Raw genomic sequence first — 19,614 nt, 5'->3', positions numbered from 1 at the left:
GTGGACTGTGTCATGACGGCTGTTGCCCTTATCCTAAACCTGTACTCGTAACCACCCCGAAGACTATTGCTGTTAATCACCAAATTCTGTGAGCTTGTTCCTGTGGTAGTCATGGCAGCTACGTCCGACAGTAACTGCCACTCTTGGGTTGAATTCTAATGGGCAAACAAGATAATCAGAGTAATGCACAGGACTAAGATTCAACGAATATTTTTCTCCATGTAAGGCAATCCGGAATCCGGAATCCGGAACCCAGATTTTTTTAGGGAAACCGGAACCCAGTAAATGGAATCCAGGATTCACAGTCTGGAATCCAGAATCCAACTAAGTTTGGAATCCGGAATCCATATCTTTGGGTTCCACTCATTGAAGTTCATGTTATGTAGCAGAATCTGTAAATCTTGAAACACCAAAGAGGAACGTGTTCTGCATCCGCGTCTACTTTGTAATTAAACAAAAAACTACAGTTCGATGAAAAAAAGGTTTTGAAGACACTAAAATCTCGTTAATACTTGATTGGAATCCGAAATCCACGATGGGTTGGAATCCGGAATCCAGAGCCTTGAATCCAGAATCCGAAAGCTTCTTGGATTACCTTAAATTGGGCGAAATATTTTTGGCAGTTTAAAAAATATTCAAACGAGTGCGCGTGACTTTGGTCATGGACATTTACCTCTCTGCAATAGATTAGCCACTCAAAACTAATCATTCCACAGTTGTCACAAGCGACATTGACAAGTAATGGGAGCCTGTCTGATGGATTAATCTTCGTTCCGCAACCGCCAACGCACCTGGATACAATACAAATACTATCAGCATTCAGCAAAAAAACAGCAAAAAAACAGTACCTTAAACGGACTTGTTCATATTACAATGCAATAAGTAGGCGGTATGGCACCGCGAAGGGTCTCCTGGTATATCATCTGCTCCCCATCCCTCCCGTCTTCTTCCGCTCAAACATCACTAGACTGGTTGTATGATAATTCATATGAACACTTGCAAAATAATTGACTGGGCTGGATCTCCTATAAGCCCCCCCGCCACCCTCATTCCCAGACGCTTCTAGGTATGTCTCGTAGTTATGTGTTGTAGCAGGCCTCGAAAGATTGGGGGGGGGGCACAATATAGAAACATTAAGAAAACAATGGGGGACACAGCCACGCCCCTACTGGTCATTTCCTTATAATTTTGAAAATATTGGGGGCACAGCCACGCCCCTACTGGTCATTTCCTTATAATTTTGAAAATATTGGGGGGGGGGGGGGGGGGGCGAGTGCCCCCAGTGCCCCCACCCTACGGTCCTGCAGTACTCACGTGATACTGGACTGCGGAGGGTCTCCCGGTACAATCTCAATCTCCATGGTAGTTATGGCCATACGTGAGTCGCCTTCAATAAGGCTCCAGATCATCGCCATCAGCTTGTACTTCTTTCCCGTCTTCATTGCCGACGTCTTAAGTGTGAGGGATCTACTTGTGACGTTAAGCCGACCATTACCGTACCCAAAGCATCCTCCAAGCACCGTGCTGTTATCGACTGTCCCATTAGAGCTATTATACTGGGAGTAATACGGATGGGGTTCGGTCGGCAGGGCGGGTAAATTTATGGAGGTCTTATTAATCACTAAGTCATCATCAGAATCCAAGCAAAAAACGGCAAAATCTGTTGTTTCATAGGCCCCCTCTCCCACATCCGGATCGTGGCATTGGGAGGCGTCGGCGACAAAGCTCTTTCTATACCCAACTGCCTTGGCTGTGTCACCAAATGAACAGAACAGTGGAGATTTTATAACTCTGAAGAAACCAAAAGCTTTATTAGATATACCCGGGACTACGTCGTTGCCTACCATTGTCACATTGACCTCGACTTTATAAATGCCATAGTCCAAGGTTCGGCGAGAAATATCCAGTCTCACATTGTTTGGAAAATCGCTTCGATAGAAAATGCAGTTCATCTCTGGTCCTTCGTTGGAACATTTATAGAGCGACCAGCTCTTATTCGTATTGCTGGTTGCCGAGCAGTTGAGGCGTATTAGGGCAGTGATGGATATTCCTTGTGCCTTGGTGTACTCCGTAGGAAATGACTTGCTCTGGTTTGCCTGGGATTCTGTGATGCTGACACTAGGGTAGCTACACGGTTTCTTAGCCACGACTGCATCCAATAAACCTTTAGCAGGCCTATAGGAGACCATATTACAGCCAGTGACCTAATACGAAAAAATCAAATAAGTTAGACCTTGACATGCTTAGTTTGGCCAATTGACGACCACACAATGACCTAACATACAACCAAGGGATCAAAGAAGTTAAAACTTTAACAATTGTTAAAGATGACATAATGCACATATTACAAACGCTCAAACAAGTTGGAGCTTCAGTAGGCCGGATTAAAGACAATGTTAAAGTCGATTGAATAATGCACATATTACAAAGGATCAAGAAACAAGTTTGAACTTCAGCAGGCAAATAACATCCAGTAAGCCCCCTTAAAGAATTTACTCTCCTCCCGAAACATTTTCATTTAAGGGTCACATGCCCGTTAAAGACACCTCTATTAAAAAAAAAACATCTCCATCCAAGAAATACCTTCTAAACAAAACACCTCTATTCAAAAGAACTCGCCATTCAGGGAGTACCTTTAAGAACGCCTCTATTAAATGAAGGTTGGAAACCATCTTTCAGAAATAACCCCTTTCCCTTTAGCATCTCCCATTACTTGCCCCTTGAATGAAGTTCTACTGTGATACCTTAGTGCCGTAATTGTTTGTCCTTTCGAAAACGTGCGTGATCCTGATGGGGAAACCCGTGATAATATGAATATTCGATGAGGGCAAAGATGCGATGTTACATTCTGGCTGGCAGATGACGTCTGACCCTGCCTTGTACAGATGTCTCGTGCCGTCACCAAGATCCACAGCAATACATCCAGAGGTCCCTTTCTGCAATTACAAGGAGACAAAAAATTTAGGAAGACTGGGCGGGGCTGAGGGCGGGGCAGTTGTAAGAGCGTCGCTCTATGGCGCCTGTGCCTCAGCACTGGGCTCCTAGTTCGTTGCGCGGTTCTTTACTGTTTTGAGTCAGTGGTTCTCCCCTTTGCTGCGAGGGTTTTCTCCGGGTTCCCCTCCACAAAAGACTTCGATTACGTAACAATCTCCTATGATTTTTAACGGAAAACGCGAAATTTTTTTAAAAATATTGAAAGCAGTGTGTCTATTGTAAGTTTCCTTGAGGATGTGATTGATAATTTAGAGCGGTTGGCCTGTTATATATCTCGGATTCCAATAGATTCCTTTGTCTTTAACTGTTGAGGTTTTCGTCGGACCTCCGGAAGTAAACTGGTGCGGAAGTATGCGGCTTTAAATTTCGATAATAAGCTGTTTTAGGTGGTCAGGTGTGAGTCATATGCCGGGTACCTGTGGCGCATTCTACACCCTTGACCACATGTATCTGGGCTCTGGTAAAAGGGGTGATTTGCTTCCGAAATGTATTTTATTTCGTTTCACCTGTTAGCGTATAGGAAAAACAACCAACTTCCGGAAATCGGAATATCAATGGAGGATGAAAAAAAGGCTAACAATAATAGTTCAAGGTTCGTGCCTTTTACTATAAGGTTGTTAGTTGTCAGATATTTAATGAAAAGAGCTAACTACTATGAGCTAACCATAGACTGTAATTGATATGATTAACCAGAACCTTTATGGTGAGCCTACGTGACAGAGGCTCTCAGGCTCTCAGCTAAGAAGGGTTTACTGACCTGAGAAGGGTTTACTGACCTGAGACGCCGTGATGGTGAACTCGATGGACTCCCCAAGCTTCTTTGGGCCATCATTAGTGACCTCTACTCCCTCAACACTCTCCAACAAAACGATATCGTTAATGTTCATGGTGGCTGAACTTGAAGCGTAGATCGTCACACTGCTGACTGCGTTTGACACCATAATGCTCGGTCTAACTGTGCCCGGAGAAGAGTAATTATGACTAAAAAACCCTCGAGTGGAGCTCACCGTGTTTATAGATCTCCGAGCCCTTGGCTCACCGAACGAAGCTGTGTAAGTAATGTTGGTTCCGTTTAAGCAGCTGACGTTAAATAACACCGGATGTTCTACAGGGAAAATATTTTTACTTGCCCCGACGCCTGGGCTATCCTTGCCCTGGTCTCCACCAGAGTTCAACACATTCATGGTACAACCCTTAATCTCCTTTTGCACTTCAACATCGGTTACTAATGTGATGGCGTCTACGTCATTCTTGCACGTGACATTTACAGTGTAGCTGTTATTGACGGAGTACTCGACCACGTGGGAAAGTGTGCGGACATCAAAGGGCTTGGTGACCACCTCGTTGTTGCCATTATCAATAGTACACGAGGAGTTGGTGGGAAGGAGAGTTCCCTCTGCTACGACAACATTGACTGTCACCTGACCAGGTGGTAGGAGCTGGGGCGAGTTAGTCGTGACCGCAATCTGCAGGTGAGGATTCTGTACTCTCGCGTTCACCTGGAGGGTTACGTTACTTACGCTGTTGTTAGCAAAGAGCGTAGCGTAATAATCTCCTGCCGCAGGGTACTGATAGTTGAAGATGAACGGTTGAAAGTCACCGAGGAAGAAATCGTTTCTCGACTGTCCATTCGCATAATCAATATACACTGAAACGTTCGAACCCTGGGTCATTGTCAACTGGAAAGTTGTCAAGTCTAGATGCTTAAAATAGGGGCCACTCGACAGTTCAAACAGGGCCCCTGTTATGATCTTGTCAACGTTAAGCTGGACAATTTGTTCCTGGACTGGAGTGACCCGATTCCATGCAGTGCCATTGAGTGTGTACTGGCCAATAGCAGTAAAGGTTATTGTTGCGGTAGCACGGAGACGATCATCTGGGTATGCCAGAATAGCTGTCAGATCCGTTATTTCGTGCGTATGGATATTGACAAGGGTAAGCGTGTAGTTCGTGTCGGTTCCCCCGGTAACTGTCATCGTGTGTACCAGGGCGTGGCTCAAGGCATGGCCTACAGGGTTGGGATTCAGGAACCCTTGAATGGGATTCTCGACTATCGCCTCAGTACAGTTGGTTGTGTTGTAGAGTCTATTGGTGCAGTTGATGCAAACCTTAAACATTAAAAAGGAATCCACTTTAGTTCAGCAATCACGTTTCGTATATTTCGCAACTCTACCCAACATTTATCTAAACCTCGTCTCTAACAAAGCTCATCATTCCTCGACTTATCACACCTCTTTGGTAAGCTCAAAATTTGTATACACTTGCGAGTACGAATTGGACAGGTTTTATTAATTCAGTAAAAAATAATCCGCTTGAATTATTATTTGTTATATATGTTATTATTATTATGGTTCTACATCCTAAAATGGAGAAAAAGCACAATTTTCTTGCGAAAGTAGTATTATATTATACTTATAATATTTGTCCAAAAGATAATAGCTCGCAATATCAAAAAGGCCAAGGCAACAATCCGCACAATATGAACCAGAAATTCTAAACACTTGACTGAAAAAGAAATGATCTTTCTTTGTCACATACCATATAATGTCCGATAGTAGCGTACGTGTGCAATGTCTCATTCCCCAAATCCAGTGACGAAGTCTCTAACGTTGAACCATCACCAAAATCCCACGTACACGTGAAGTCATTCCCTCCGTCAATCGTCAGATTGCAGTGGGTCGGGTGGGTTGTATTCGCAGGGGGGCACTCGATGTCAAAATTTTCCAACGGAAAAACTGGCTTGTGGACTTGGATCTCTTGGGTCACATTCTCTCTGCTAACGTTGTTGAACGCGGAGATGCTGATATTGTAGAGTTGGTACGGGTTGTAGGATTGGCAGGGTTTGGGGTCCATGGTTTCATCAATGGCGCCATTTCCCCAATCGATCGTAAAGGTGGGCGTGGTGCCACGTGTCATGGTAATATCAAGGCAGATTGTTTCGTTCACTTCGATGTCTCTGTTTGGGTGGACAACTGTGAATGCCAGATCTTCCACTGGACATTCCACGATAATCATTTGGGTTACTGAAGCGTTCGAGACCTGGTTCATGACAGTGATATTAAGATCGTATAATCCAATGTTTGCGTAAGTGTGATTGACACACCCGATAAAAAGGCCACCGATGTCAAAGGACCCGTTTACGAAGGTTTCACCGTCTCCGTAATCTACCGTTACGTTGACATCATCTCCCCTTTTGACAACAAAGCAGGCTTTTGTTACATTTGTGCACGAGGTCGGTGGAATCGGCCTGTAAAAGTCTATCGTTTCGATGGCGTCCATCGCACGAATAGGACATTGCTTTTGAACAAATGATAACTGATTAGATGCAGATAGGTCGATTGTGAAGTATCCTTTCTCGGTATAGACAGTAGAAAGGAGGGTGGGCGTGTCTGCGGTCGTAACAAACACAGTCTGATTATCATCGTTGCCAAAGCGCACATCGTAGGTGACGTTATAGCCAAGATGTGGATCAATTGAGATTGTAAACGTCGTATTAGGCGTAGTGAATTCAGAAAACGTGCAGTTAATGCCATCTATTGGAGTCGTTGCAATGATCGTAGGCTTTAGGATGAGATCTGAAGAATGTGATGTCTTGATGGTCATCTCCTCGTTGTAAACGCCAATGGGATATTGATGGCAGAGTAGAAACTCGCATTTAACTCTATAGTACCTTATAAAGGAATACTGCTTTAGCTCAGCCAAGCCCCCTGACTTCAACAAAATGTCACCCTTCGTAAAAGCAGCACCACTGTAGCGTAGAATCTCAACCTTAGGAGAACTGCTGGTTGCGTTGGAGACTCGGCTCGAGACCTTGGTTGATCCGTTTGATGGGAACATAAAACCATGGATATCTCCTGCTTTTACATCGGTGAAGTTACTCTCATGGAAATTTACAATCTGACGACCAGGGCCAGAAAAGCAAACGTAGTTTATGTTAACGACCTCGTGGCTGTCGTGGAGAGCTGTAACGACGGTGTTCTCTGAAATTGTGTGGTTGAAGACGCAGAGACCAACGTCTGTGGCAAATGTGTCGCTGGAGGAGCACGCTGCCGCCCTCGAGCAGGAGGCGATCTGGGGTACACATGTCCCGTTTTGGTAGCAATGGGTGAATGACACTCCTCGACCACAAATCGGACGAAGCACCTTAAAAAAGAATACATTTTTAAGTTAGCTCAAACCTTATAGATAAGAAAAACAGTAACAAAAAGAGTTATTAATATATTTTTTTGTGCAACAGTTTCCGGAAAATTATGTTCAAAGCTTTGCCAAAGGGCGCCACGCTCGCACGCCAGAATAAGCTTCTTAATAACAAGTATTCCCACAAATAAGGTTCTCCTATTTGTTTAGCCTTCAGATTCGCGTTCGCGCGGTTACATACGTTTCTACTTTTATTAATTGTGTTCAGCTGTTAAAGTTTGAAAAGACTTCAGTTGATAATCTAGTTTTAGCATTTCAAGTTCCCTGTAGTCCAAGCTAAGGGTTAAAACGTTTCATTTAACATTCTAAGAGAATTTCCATAAGAGTTCTTCGTATCCACACTTCGGCGGGTTGTTAAGTAAAGTATGTTACACGAAACCCTCGAGAGAAAGTTCACGAAACGTACCATCACGGCCACGCAGCCACCGCGTTCCACAACGACCTCGAACCCAACAAATGTGCCTTCCTCGGCCACTAAGAGCTCAGGGACAACCTCTACCGAGCCTGGGATTGGCTCTGCGCTCCCACCAGGAGGTGAAGGGAAGATCTCTCCAGACGAAAGACCATACACATCTGGAGAAACACGGGAAGGTTATCATTTTAGGGTGTTTAACTAACATAATTACTTGGTCAACATTGGATTAAAAGTATCCCTTCTCTCGCAACCAAAATAGGATAGAAAACTTACGGTTACCTTCCTTCTAGTAGTTTCAAGTAAAACGATGTATTTAATTTTATAGCGATTTAAGCATATGTGGATTACTACAAAACGTAAATTATTTGCAAGCGTACGAACATATGCGTCAAGAAGTCGAGTCAGAGGTCTTTACCGTTGACATCATTGGCCTCTACTTACCGCAAATATCGGTATCAACAGCAGATCCACCAGTCAGCTGCCCCTGCAACTTCATCCCTGACCCTTGCGACATGGACAGCACACAGCAGAACTCCTTCTCTGCCTCTACAACAGCAGGGCAACCATGTTCACCCACCGGGGGGTCCTGGACCTTAGTTTTACTCTCATAGACAACCATCTCTTTTGCACCCTTGTCTCCCACGAACGACTCAGCCCTGAAATCTACCGTCCAGGAAGATGAATGGTAGCTGTACGTAAGCTGGCTGCTCCTCGACTGAAATGGATGCGTCTTTCCGAAGTTAAATAGAGTGGCAGCCGAACTAGTGCAACTGACGTTTACAAAGGTGAGACTCGCAGAGGTTGCGGGGACGTTGCAACTGAAAGCTGTGTCAAAGCTACCAATGACGGAATAAACACTGTATGCGTTCCTGCCTCCACACCGTGAAATCTTGTTTCCGCTGCAAGGATCGTTACAGAAGGAAGGGGGCAAGTTGTCGCCACTTGTAAAAGTCGAAGAGCAGAAGCACTCGACCCCGTTGCGTAGTGCGGCGTATGTTTTCCCCAGTTTGCCGCAAATTTGGATACAGCGATCAGGAGTGAGCGTTGACTTGTCGTAGTCGCCTGCAGGAGTGTAGTCTGAGTTCCCCTTGTTACAACCTTTGAAGAGTACAGCTGGAAGAAAGCATGATACGATTAAATGAAATTGTATTTATTCCCACTGGCTGTTTGATTGGCGTTGATTTGAAGGCTTTCAAAAAACCCTTTTCGTGAGCTTGGAAAATGTCGACATTTATCTTTTCACTAGATATCAATTACGTACGAAATCAGGCCCGTAGCTATAGAGGAAAGCAGGAAAACTCGTTTCTAGTCACTGGGAAGGGATTTTAGCTACCAGAAACGAAAACGGAAGCGGGATTTTGAGTGAACAAAGGCCGGAAAACCAAATGGGCGGATAAAGGGAATAAGAACCACTTATAATGGACCCTGTTTAAAGTTTAAGTCTACTTTCTCTAACAGAAACATATACTCACGGGCCTCCTCAACTGATAAATCAACCTTAAGGGCAACTTTCCCCTGCCAGCTGATAGGACAGATGCGAACGCATCGCGCATCAATTAGCGATGGAAGAGACATTATTACTTTGCTGGTGCTGTCAACATTTGCAGTGAAGACCTACAACATAAAATTGGTAAAACATAATAAAGACTACAGACAACCTGTATGGCATCTTGACGGTCTGTGTAGACATTGTGGAAAACAATTCAACACGTATTATCTAAAGCAATTCGATTAAGAAGCATGGGTAAGGGGTGTAGCCAAGGGTCTCTTAGCCCTGGACCTGTTTAGGACAAAATGTGTGAATCAATATACCGTGTTCTTTTACCTTTTCCCTATCCAGCGACACCTCCCCTTATAGTGAATATTTATCTTTTAATGGACATTCTAGTGTACCATGTCCCTTGGGTAGCTTTCCGAGTCTGGATATTTTGTTGAGCTCGATGGGGCGATCTTTCGCGCCCCCTTGGTGTTCTTAGATAATAATTCCGGCGTGACGGGAAAGACACAGGTTTACCTTATCTGCCCCGTTCTCTTGCACTGTGGTAAAAGCTGCGCATGACGTGCTGTGGGCCAGTGTGAAGCTCGTGACATAGTGAACCTTGTCGGCAGCCCCGCTACCCATAACATAGACTTGATAAACTTTCCTTATCTCCAGCAAGTCAATGTCAAGGCATGGCTTAGTGTCCATTGGAGATGCGTACCAAGCGCCACCTGCAAAAAAATACATAAAGTCTCATGAAAAACCTAAGGGGAATTCTCTAATAGAGCAGAGGCGGATTTATCTTTTCGCTAGGGGGGGGGGGGGGGTTGGCTCAGTGACAAAGTGGTGAGGGGGTAATTTTTTTAAATTTTTGTTACATTTTAAGGCTTTTTGTTAGATCAAAGGGGGGTTTAAACCCCCTAAACCGCTCCCTCTCGTAAGCGAAAACCCTTTGAAAATTACAGCCAACTTCCTTGTATGCGAAACTTATCGATAAATTAAGTCAACCGTCTTGTAAGTGGAACTCTCGGTAAATGACAGACAACTCTCTTGTAAGCAAAACTCTCGGTAAATGACAGACAACTCTCTTGTAAGCAAAACTCTCGGTGAATTGCAGACAACTCTCTTGCAACGTGCAAGCGAGCACCCTCGTTAAATCATAGATGGTCCCTTGTCATTGTATATTTCATATAGAAACGAATTTGTTTGTTCAGTCAGTCCCTAACCAAAGGGCTGCTACTTACCTCCAAGCATTTTGCTACGAACTGGTATCGTGTCGATGCTCTCGTATGAGGTAGCGGTGAAGGATTTATCTCCCAAGAAGGTGGTATGGCCATAAACCCCAACTTTTAAGACAAAAAAAAGACATTATCTTCAGGTTTCAAACAAGTTTTCATTCCTTAATGAAGATGTGGATATCATTTTCCCGTTAGCCTTAAATAAATTGAAGACAAATCTAGTCGGTAAGGGTGATTATGACAGTTGAAAATACAAATTAAAATAGTGTATAAACTAGATGATGCAAAAAAAAAAAAAACAACCAAGAAGGCATTAACAGAGGAAAGAGATCCAAATGAGACCCTCCTAGGGGAAAGCAGTTCTACTTCTTTGGGGAAACTTAACCTCCCCCCCCCCACTCTCCCTTTCCGGGTATCTGTCTGTCTGTCTGTCTGTCTGTCTGTCTGTCTGTCTGTCTGTCTGTCTGTCTGTCTGTCTGTCTGTCTGTCTGTCTGTCTGTTTGTCTGTCGGTGTTTCGACCAACAGCCGCGGGATAGGGAACTAAGCACGATTATGAGCGACGATAGGCAACCGGAAATTTAACCTGTTTATTCTTTGTAAAATTTTCTTCGTAAAGTTTTTGCTCCAGCCAAAGGAAAGAAGGCGCGTATCTTTTCTACCACGTAGTGTTAAACACAATACCCTCTACTTCCGGTTGCCGTCGGTGGTTTAGAAACGTGCTTTTAAAAAAACTGTCAATCACCCACTCCTTTCTCATTGTTTATCATTGAAAATACAGCGGTTTATGCGCAAGGAAACTTCAAAATAACAATCTACAAATGAAGTCCGATATGTTATTGACGATTTGTGATTGAAAATATCATGGCTTGGTTACTTGCTTAACTAGCCGATGGGAATGGATGCTTTATGTGACTCGCCATTGAGCGGGAGCATAAAATGGCGGTATGATTGGCATTTTTTAAGTTCCCATATAAGGGAAAGGAATAATACGTACGCATGTAAGGGGCCGCTCTTATATTACAAGCCGAGTTGAACCAGAAGCAGCCTAGCCAGGCACATTCATGTTGAGTGATACCACTCCATCCACAGGCTCGCACTGCGAACTGTACTATATTCATATCTGCAAAATAAAAAGAGGAACCGTTTCAAAGTAGCAAAAATACAACTGCATACCTTAGCTAATAAGTAGTTAAGTAGTAATAAATCACTCATTTACTTACGTTGCATATTAAAACAAACAAAATACATGCAATTAACATGCAATGACAAAATAAAAGAAAAAAGAGAATTATCAAAAAGATATTACCACCTTAAACAGCTTTGCCTAATTGTTTTCATTTAATATCAGAAGGCACATATAATGTGCTAAAATCTTGAAAAAATCATCTAAAAAAGTTTTACACTTTATCTACCAAATACTGCATGGACTTTCCCAAATCAACCGATTGAAATGGATGCTTTTTCGCACTTGCTGGGATGACAAAATGGCGGCTGACAGAGGCTGTTTAAGGTTAGTGCAAGTAAGCAAAGCGCCTGCAAAAACTCCTCTTGCAACGCATGTTCTCGTGCACAAATTCCCTTCTCCCTCTCACCTTATAGACTACTCTTAGACGAAATGTAGACGCGCTACCCCTACCTCACTCACTACTCTTCACACTACCTTCTTGTGTCCCTTTCCTATAGCGGCGGAGTCGTCTATACTCTTACACCCCTCCCTTCTTACATTAACAATTTTAAATACAAGCCCACCCCTCCTAGTTTCCACAATCACGACAAAGCCGTCAGTGTTCTTATATCACCCCACCTTCCGTCCCCTCTGTGAATTTAAAAATCAACCAAACCATCCCCTTTAACCCTATCTCGAAATCTCTTTCTCCAATGTAGAAAAAGCCATCGGAACTCCCCCTTCCCCATAGGCGAGGCCATTCTCTTCCCATCCCCCATAGGCGAGGTCTTCCCTCTCCCCCATAGGCAAGGTCTCCCCCCCGCCCATAAGCAAGATCTCCCCCCTTCCCCAAAGGCGAGGTCTCCCCCCTCCCCTATAGGCGAGGTCTTCCCCCTCCCCCATAGGCAAAGTCTCCCCAACCCACCCATAGGCAAAGTCTCCCCCCTTCCCCATGGGCGAGGTCTCCCACCCTCCCCATAGGTAAGGCCTCCCCCAAGCCAATAGGCAAGGTCTCCCCCCTACCCCATAGGTATGGTCCAACCTCTCTCCCATAGGCGAGGTCTCCCCCTTTCCCAAAGGCGAGGCCTCCCCCTCCCCTATAGGCGAGGTCTTCCCAAACCACCCATAGGCAAGGTCTCCCTCCTTCCCCATGGGCGAGGTCTCCCCCCTCTCCATAGGCGAGGTCTAAACCCTCTCCCATAGGTAAGGTCTCCCCCCAGCCAATAGGCAAGGTCTCCCCCCTCCCACATAGGTATTGTCTAACCCCTATCCCATAGGTAAGGTCTCCCCCCGCCAATAGGCAAGGTCTCCCCCCTCCACCCCATAGGTATGGTCTAACCCCTCTCCCATAGGCAAGGTCTCCCTCCTCCCTCATAGGCGAGACCTCCCCCTTTCCCATAGGCAATGTCTCCCCCCTTCCCCATAGACAAGGTCTACCCCTCCCTCATACGCGTGGTCTCCCCCTCCCCCATACGCAAGGTCTCCCCCCTCCCCCATAGGCAAGGTCTTCCCCCTCTCCCATAGGCGAGGTCTCCCCCTCCCTCATAGACAAGGTCTCCCCCCGTCCAATAGGCTAGGTCCCCCCCTCCCCCATAGTAAAGGTCTTCTTCCTCCCCCATAGGCAAGGCCTCCCCTTCCCCCATAGGCAAGGTCTCCTTCCTCCAAAATAGCCGAGGTCTCTCCACTCCTCCATAGGCGAGACCATTCTTTCAACCTCACCTCTTGGCAAGGTCTTCCTCTCCTCCTCGCCCATAGGCAAGGTCTTCCCCCCTCCTCATCCATACGCGAGGTCTCCCCCCTCCCCCATAGGCAAGGTCTCCCCCATACGCGAGGTCTCCCCTCTCCTCTATTGGCAAGGACTCCCCAACGCCCCTCACCCACTGGTGAGTCCTTCCCCTTATTCAAAGGCGAGTTCTTTATAACTTACACGGCGTGACTCCAGAACAAACAACAGCTTGAGTGACCTGATCTGTAGTGAGAGCCTTTTTCCAGATGGCGAGCTGTGACATGTAGAACTGCCCTTGCTCTTTGTCTTTCCGCCCAAGGCGTAGATAAGTGTAACCGTCATCAGCACTCGATACATCAGTCATAACTGCTTCATAGTAATCGCCAACATAGTTAGTGACCTGCATAGGTTTATCTTTTCCGCGCCATATCATCGCGTAATGCTGGACAGTCGTCTTGGCATGTTTAACCTCGATGTGGTGCCTGGAAGAAGCGGAATACACGTCGAAGATCAGCATCTCTGTGCTCGTATCGTACTTAATCTCGAAGCCGCGGTCGGTTGAATTACGTGACGCTAGGATGCTGACTGGATCGCTGGCGGAGTACGAGGGCACCGAAAACCAGAACGCCACGGTGAGACCTTCACAACGATCGACATCAGAGATACAGTCTGAAGCAAAATCACCGAGGGAAACAACATTCTGCAGCGAGTTGAGCGACGTGACGTGCGCAAATTTTACGCCTGAGTTGTGGAAGTAAATATAGGTCTCGAATGAGGTGATGTTGGTTTCTCCGTGTTTTGCGCCGTAAAAATCTTTTGCCATGCCACCTAGGAATGTATCTAGCGGCCAGAAATGGTCCGCATTAGTGTAGCATTTGTCTGAAAGAAAAAAAATGTTATTTGGCTTTAAGAATAAATTTTGTGTACAGTTTGTAATTTAAGAAAAGATACATAACCCCTCCCCCCTCCCCCGACCTCAATTTTCTCAGGGTGCCCGCCACTCTCAGGATTACAAATTCTTGACAGAGCAAAAAAATGGCATGAAATTTTCCAATTCTCAATATATAAGCTCAGGATTCTGCATACGTGGAGTTCCTCTGACCAAATTCTTAATTCCAAATTTTAAAGAAATTTAGAAGATATGAAATTTAGATATTGGCAAGCAAAGTTTGCTTAATTTCTGATCAGAGCCCGACTTCTCCCTAAAAACGGAGAGAATTTATACTTTGAACATTTGAAAATTGTACTTCAAGCCTCATATCTCGAAGACGAACCCATTAGAAAAAAAATACTTTTTGATATGTTGGTTTCATAACGTAAGACCTCTATGCAAAAATTCAAGCCTACCGAAGTTAACCAGACCTTATTTTGGGAAAACTTGTCATTTTTTTGCTCTGTCGCCAGTCTCTGGATTACCAATTCTTCTGTTAAATGTGACCCGATACTTCAAGCACAAAATGCTTTGCGCACTTAGGCCAGATTCATACGTCACGCTCATCCTGCCGTGCCAAATCTAATTGCCGATTTGTATCGACACAAATACATTGGGTGCAGCGTTGACTCAGACGCCGCACTAAATACATCGCGCTCAATAGATTGTGAGTAGTAAAAGTTGACTTCATGCAGAATTTCTGTTGCACAAAATGAAAAAAATATATATATAGTATTTGATTTGTTGAATCAAGCTCGACGTTTGAATCGGTGTCGTGCTTTTGTCGTGCAGCACGACTGGTGCAGACGCGCTGAGTGCCGTGCCGACCTCAATTGACCATTCCGGTTATAAGCATGCGCGTGCACCCACCATGGAAACCTACCTCAACAACCGGCATGCAGCACGTGCTTCGTTTGATGTAAGCTTAAAAAAGCCAGCGCTGAATTCTGGTAGTTGAGGTAGGTTTCTTTGGTTATGCGCGCGCAAACTTATTGCTGGAATGGCCTATTCTATTTAATTGATTCAGACGTGAAACTATTCAAGTGTCGAATCCAAACAATTAGATTCGGCAAGGCAGGAGCTGGGCGTATGAATCGGGGCTAACGCACAGAAATATCCAGTACACAAAAAAAATTCGTATCAAGAAAACTTAGCCAGAAATTGTCGTTTTTGCCAAACGCGCTCACTTCCATATAAGGACAATAATATATTCCTTATTTGGAAAAACTGCCTGATTCTTGTAATTTTTAAAGTTGCCGCACCGCAGGTGCTTCGTAAACTTTATGACTGGTAACCAGAAGAAAAAAACAGTGACTTTGACCATCTTTAGTCAATGGAGAAAGTCTCTGAAAAGAGACTAAGATTCCTCGGTACCAGACCCCCAAAACGACAAGGTTTTCTTCATATGAATAGACAACTTTGGGCGCGTACCTTCTCGATTGCACACGACAACATCCATGCTATCACCGAGTGCTTGGAAAATGTAGTACCCAACTTCCAGTGGGTCGGGATCGGTCCATTGAGCTATAACGGTAGCTCCAGAACCTAACACTAGGTTAGCGCTGCGAAAATCCACCCAAAACACCATCCTTTTTTCGGCTGAGGTGATGCCAGACGTGGCAATATTAAGCTGGCAAAATAAAATATTATCATATTTATTATTGTTATTGTAATTGCTTTACTGTTATTGTTATGGTTATGGTTATTGTTATTGTTACTTCTATTGTTATTGTTATTTTTTTTGTCATTAAATAATTCTCATGATTATTGCTATTTAATTCAAAATTCAGAAAAAAAACCTTTAAAGACATCTATAACTCAAAGAAATTAAATAAAATAAATGTAATATAGAAATGAAAAATGAATTAAATATATATTATCATCATCGTTATTATTAAAGCCGCATTGTCATCAGTTTACTTCCGGAGATCCGACGCAAACCTCAACCGTTAAAAGACAAAAGAATCTATTAGAATCCGAGATATTTAACAGGTCATCCACTCTAAATTATCGATCACATCCTCAAAGAAATTTCCAATAGACACACTGCTTTCAATATTTTGAAATATTTTTCGCGTTTTCTGTTAAAGAGAAAAGAATCTATTAGAACCCGAGATATTTACCAGGTCATCCACTCTAAATTATCAATCACATCCTCAAAGAAACTTCCAATAGACACACTGCTTTCAATATTTTGAAATATTTTTCGCGGTTTTTTTTCCCGTTAAAAATCATAAGAGATTGTTACGTAATCGACCGGAAGTAAACTGGCGACAACGCGGCTTTATTATTATTATTATTATTATCGTTATCGTTATCGTTATTATCATTATCATTATCATTATCATTATCATTATCATTATCATTATCATTATCATTATCATTATCATTATCATTATCATTATCATTATCATTATCATTATCATTATCATTATCATTATCATTATCATTATCATTATCATTATCATTATCATTATCATTATCATTATCATTATCATTATCATTATCATTATCATTATCATTATCATTATCATTATCATTATCATTATCATTATCATTATCATTATCATTATCATTATCATTATCATTATCATTATCATTATCATTATCATTATCATTATTATTATTATTATTATTATTATTATTATTATTCCTTCGTCATTCGTCATTTTTTATCTAACAGTAGCAAATCAAACATGCCAAATGCCAAAAAGGGAAAAATAAACGTGTGACCGGGCCTTGTTTTGCAATACTCCGAAGTAAAATGAAAGATTTTGTTCCGGGCTTCATTAAAAAATATCGATAACCCAATCCTTTATTATTGTTTATCATTGAAAATACATCGCTTTATTCGCAAAGAAACTTCAAAATAACAATCTACGAATGAAGTCTGATATGTTATTAACGATATTTGAATGATAAAGTCTTAGTTAAACGCTCGATTTAACCGATGGAAATGGATTTTTCGTGTGACTTGAGCGGGATTATAAAATGGCGGCGTGATTGCCCTTCTTTCACGTATTTGACGCATTTACGAACTTCGTTGTAGGTATCAGATCACGTGATCGGCAGCTGGACAGATTGCACTGTTTTGAGCCAACAGACTTTCTAGGAAAAGGCGAGTAACTGTGGGGGTGGGGGTGGGGGGGAGGTGAGTGCAATCTTATGCCACCATTTTCTAGAAGCGCAGTATTAGAGGCTAGCCGGCTCTTATTCGGAAATTTTTTTTTCGAATATTGGGAATAACCCAGTTGAGAGCGAAAGCTGGATGGCATGCAACCGCATTTCAAAATCTTCTAATTAAAGGTCGGCTATGTGGCATACGCACCTTTTCAACGTCCGTAGAGCCGTCAAAGCGTTTTATGGAGGTCGTGGAGCCAATATCCAAAGTGTATCTTTCGGCACTTGATAAGACATTGGAAGAAAGCTTGAGCCGAAACGAGGCTGCTTTAACGTGGAACGATAGAGTTTTGCCATATAAGGGAGTTGCACGATGTTCTTTGCCGGCGGGAAGCAAAAGTTTGTCGCACATCTTATCTGCAAAGAAAAGTATTAAATTAAATAGATAAAAAACAATAAGCGTCAAAAACAGCCATCAAAGGCAATAAGCCCTAACCAAGATTACTTCTGGGGAAATCAAATATAGAAAAATAAACCATCTAAAAACCTTGCACGGGGATTAATTATTGCTCTTATAATTGTTAAAATGAAATAAATACCAATACCATACGACCACAAGCCCCATTCAAGAAAAAAAAAACATATGAAATAATACTATAGCACTTGCCCAGAGGCTAAAATGTCATCAAAGGCATTTAGCCCTAATCAAGATTACTTCTGGGGAAATCAAATATAGAAAAATAAACCAACTAAAAACCTTGCACGGGGATTAATTATTGCTCTTATAATTGTTAAAATGAAATAAATACCAATACCATACGATCACAAGCCCCATTCAAGAAAAAAAAAAAACATATGAAATAATACTATAGCACTTGCCCAGAGGCTAAAATGTCATCAAAGGCATTTAGCCCTAATCAAGATTACTTCTGGGGAAATCAAATATAGAAAAATAAACCAACTAAAAACCTTGCACGGGGATTAATTATTGCTCTTATAATTGTTAAAATGAAATAAATACCAATACCATACGTCCACAAGCCCCATTCAAGAAAAAAAAACATATGAAATAATACTATAGCACTTGCCCAGAGGCTCAAATTATTATTTTTTTTGTCAGAACCTGGTTAACTGTTGTAAGCGACGTATGACACAAATATTTCGTGCAAGCAAAAGCATGTCAATTTTCTTTTTGCACGTATTCTTGTGTTGATTAGAAGTGGACTATCCCCCCAGCCCTCGCGCGGGCCTGGTCATAATACAATCAAACGGAAATGCACTGTCTACCACAGTCAAAGATGATGGCAATAGCATTCCTACGAATCAGGAGTGTGACTGTGTTAACGTGCCTAGCGAGACGAATTCTAGAGGCTTATATATTTTTGAAATAAAAATCGTGAAAATAAACTACGGAACATTTATTTAACTTATCGGATACCCATATGACAACTGAAAACGTTGTCATTTTGGGGGTCTGGTGACGAGAAGTTAATAGCCAAATATCTAGTTCCACTATGACCGCTGGAATTAAAGACTGAGAAATAAATACAGTGTAATAGGCCCTTACCCAAGATTTTTCTTGGAGGGCTGCGAAATCCGAAAAAGTTGACCTAATTTTCCCGGGGGAGGGAGGGGGAGGGAGGGAGTTCTCTGATAAAAATCTAACCACCTCCGAAAGAACAAAAAGGGATTTTTTTTACAATTGCAGCATGCATTTGCAGTATCTCAACGGGACGTTTATTGGCGGATTTGGCTACATACCAGATTGAACTAGCTTATGATTTTTAGTTTTGTCTACAAAAAACACGTCTATTGAGAACCAAAAGTGGCCGTTGTGGGAGTGTGCGTTCGCACCCCCTGCACACCCCCCCCTCCCCCTGCGTACGGGCCTGGGTAAGCAGATTTCATGCGCATACCAGCGAGAATCCTCTAGAACTTGGAATAAAACAATGCAAAAACCTGTGAATACTTCATGATCTCGCTGGTATTTGCAATCGATTCAATTGGAAGCGAGCCTTGCACTGTATTTATGCGTCTTCAGTGCCTATGACCAGCAGGCACAGTGGAACTCGAAGCTGGACTATCATCTTCCTGGTCTAAGTTGAAGTCAAGCATTCCAAATAAGGAATTGATTACTTCCCTTATATGGACACTATTACGTTTAATAACAAGAACAACAATCTTTGGCCAGACCTTGGGCCTATTTGTCTTTAAGCCGCATTGTCACCAGTTTACTTCCGGTGGGCCGACGGAAACCTCCACCGTTAAGAGACAAAAGAATCTATTAGAATCCGCGCTAGTTAACAGGCCATCCGCTCTGAATTATCAATCACATCCTCGAAGAAAC

At 43.0% G+C, this 19,614-nt stretch overlaps 1 protein-coding gene across 1 annotated transcript in view; it reads right to left on the bottom strand.

Moving 5' to 3' along the window:
* The window catches only part of LOC5508455, a 47,024-nt gene that overhangs the window by 18,676 nt on the left and 8,734 nt on the right, over positions 1-19,614 (bottom strand). The window contains exons 5-19 of the mRNA XM_048720234.1: positions 17,476-17,684; positions 15,579-15,777; positions 13,418-14,095; positions 11,320-11,445; positions 10,331-10,432; positions 9,621-9,817; positions 9,079-9,220; positions 8,048-8,719; positions 7,598-7,764; positions 5,533-7,137; positions 3,771-5,102; positions 2,745-2,936; positions 1,315-2,204; positions 674-791; positions 1-155 (exon numbers count right to left, since the gene is read on the bottom strand). The exon at positions 1-155 is cut by the window's left edge and continues 20 nt beyond it. Coding sequence (XP_048576191.1) covers positions 1-155; positions 674-791; positions 1,315-2,204; positions 2,745-2,936; positions 3,771-5,102; positions 5,533-7,137; positions 7,598-7,764; positions 8,048-8,719; positions 9,079-9,220; positions 9,621-9,817; positions 10,331-10,432; positions 11,320-11,445; positions 13,418-14,095; positions 15,579-15,777; positions 17,476-17,684 — 6,784 coding nt within the window. The remainder of the gene's footprint in view (positions 156-673; positions 792-1,314; positions 2,205-2,744; positions 2,937-3,770; positions 5,103-5,532; positions 7,138-7,597; positions 7,765-8,047; positions 8,720-9,078; positions 9,221-9,620; positions 9,818-10,330; positions 10,433-11,319; positions 11,446-13,417; positions 14,096-15,578; positions 15,778-17,475; positions 17,685-19,614) is intronic.

The sequence above is a fragment of the Nematostella vectensis genome, chromosome 12, assembly GCF_932526225.1.
Source record: "Nematostella vectensis chromosome 12, jaNemVect1.1, whole genome shotgun sequence".
Lineage (NCBI taxonomy): Eukaryota > Metazoa > Cnidaria > Anthozoa > Actiniaria > Edwardsiidae > Nematostella > Nematostella vectensis.
Note: the sequence above shows the minus strand (reverse complement) of the source record. Positions and strands in the feature narration are given on the sequence as shown.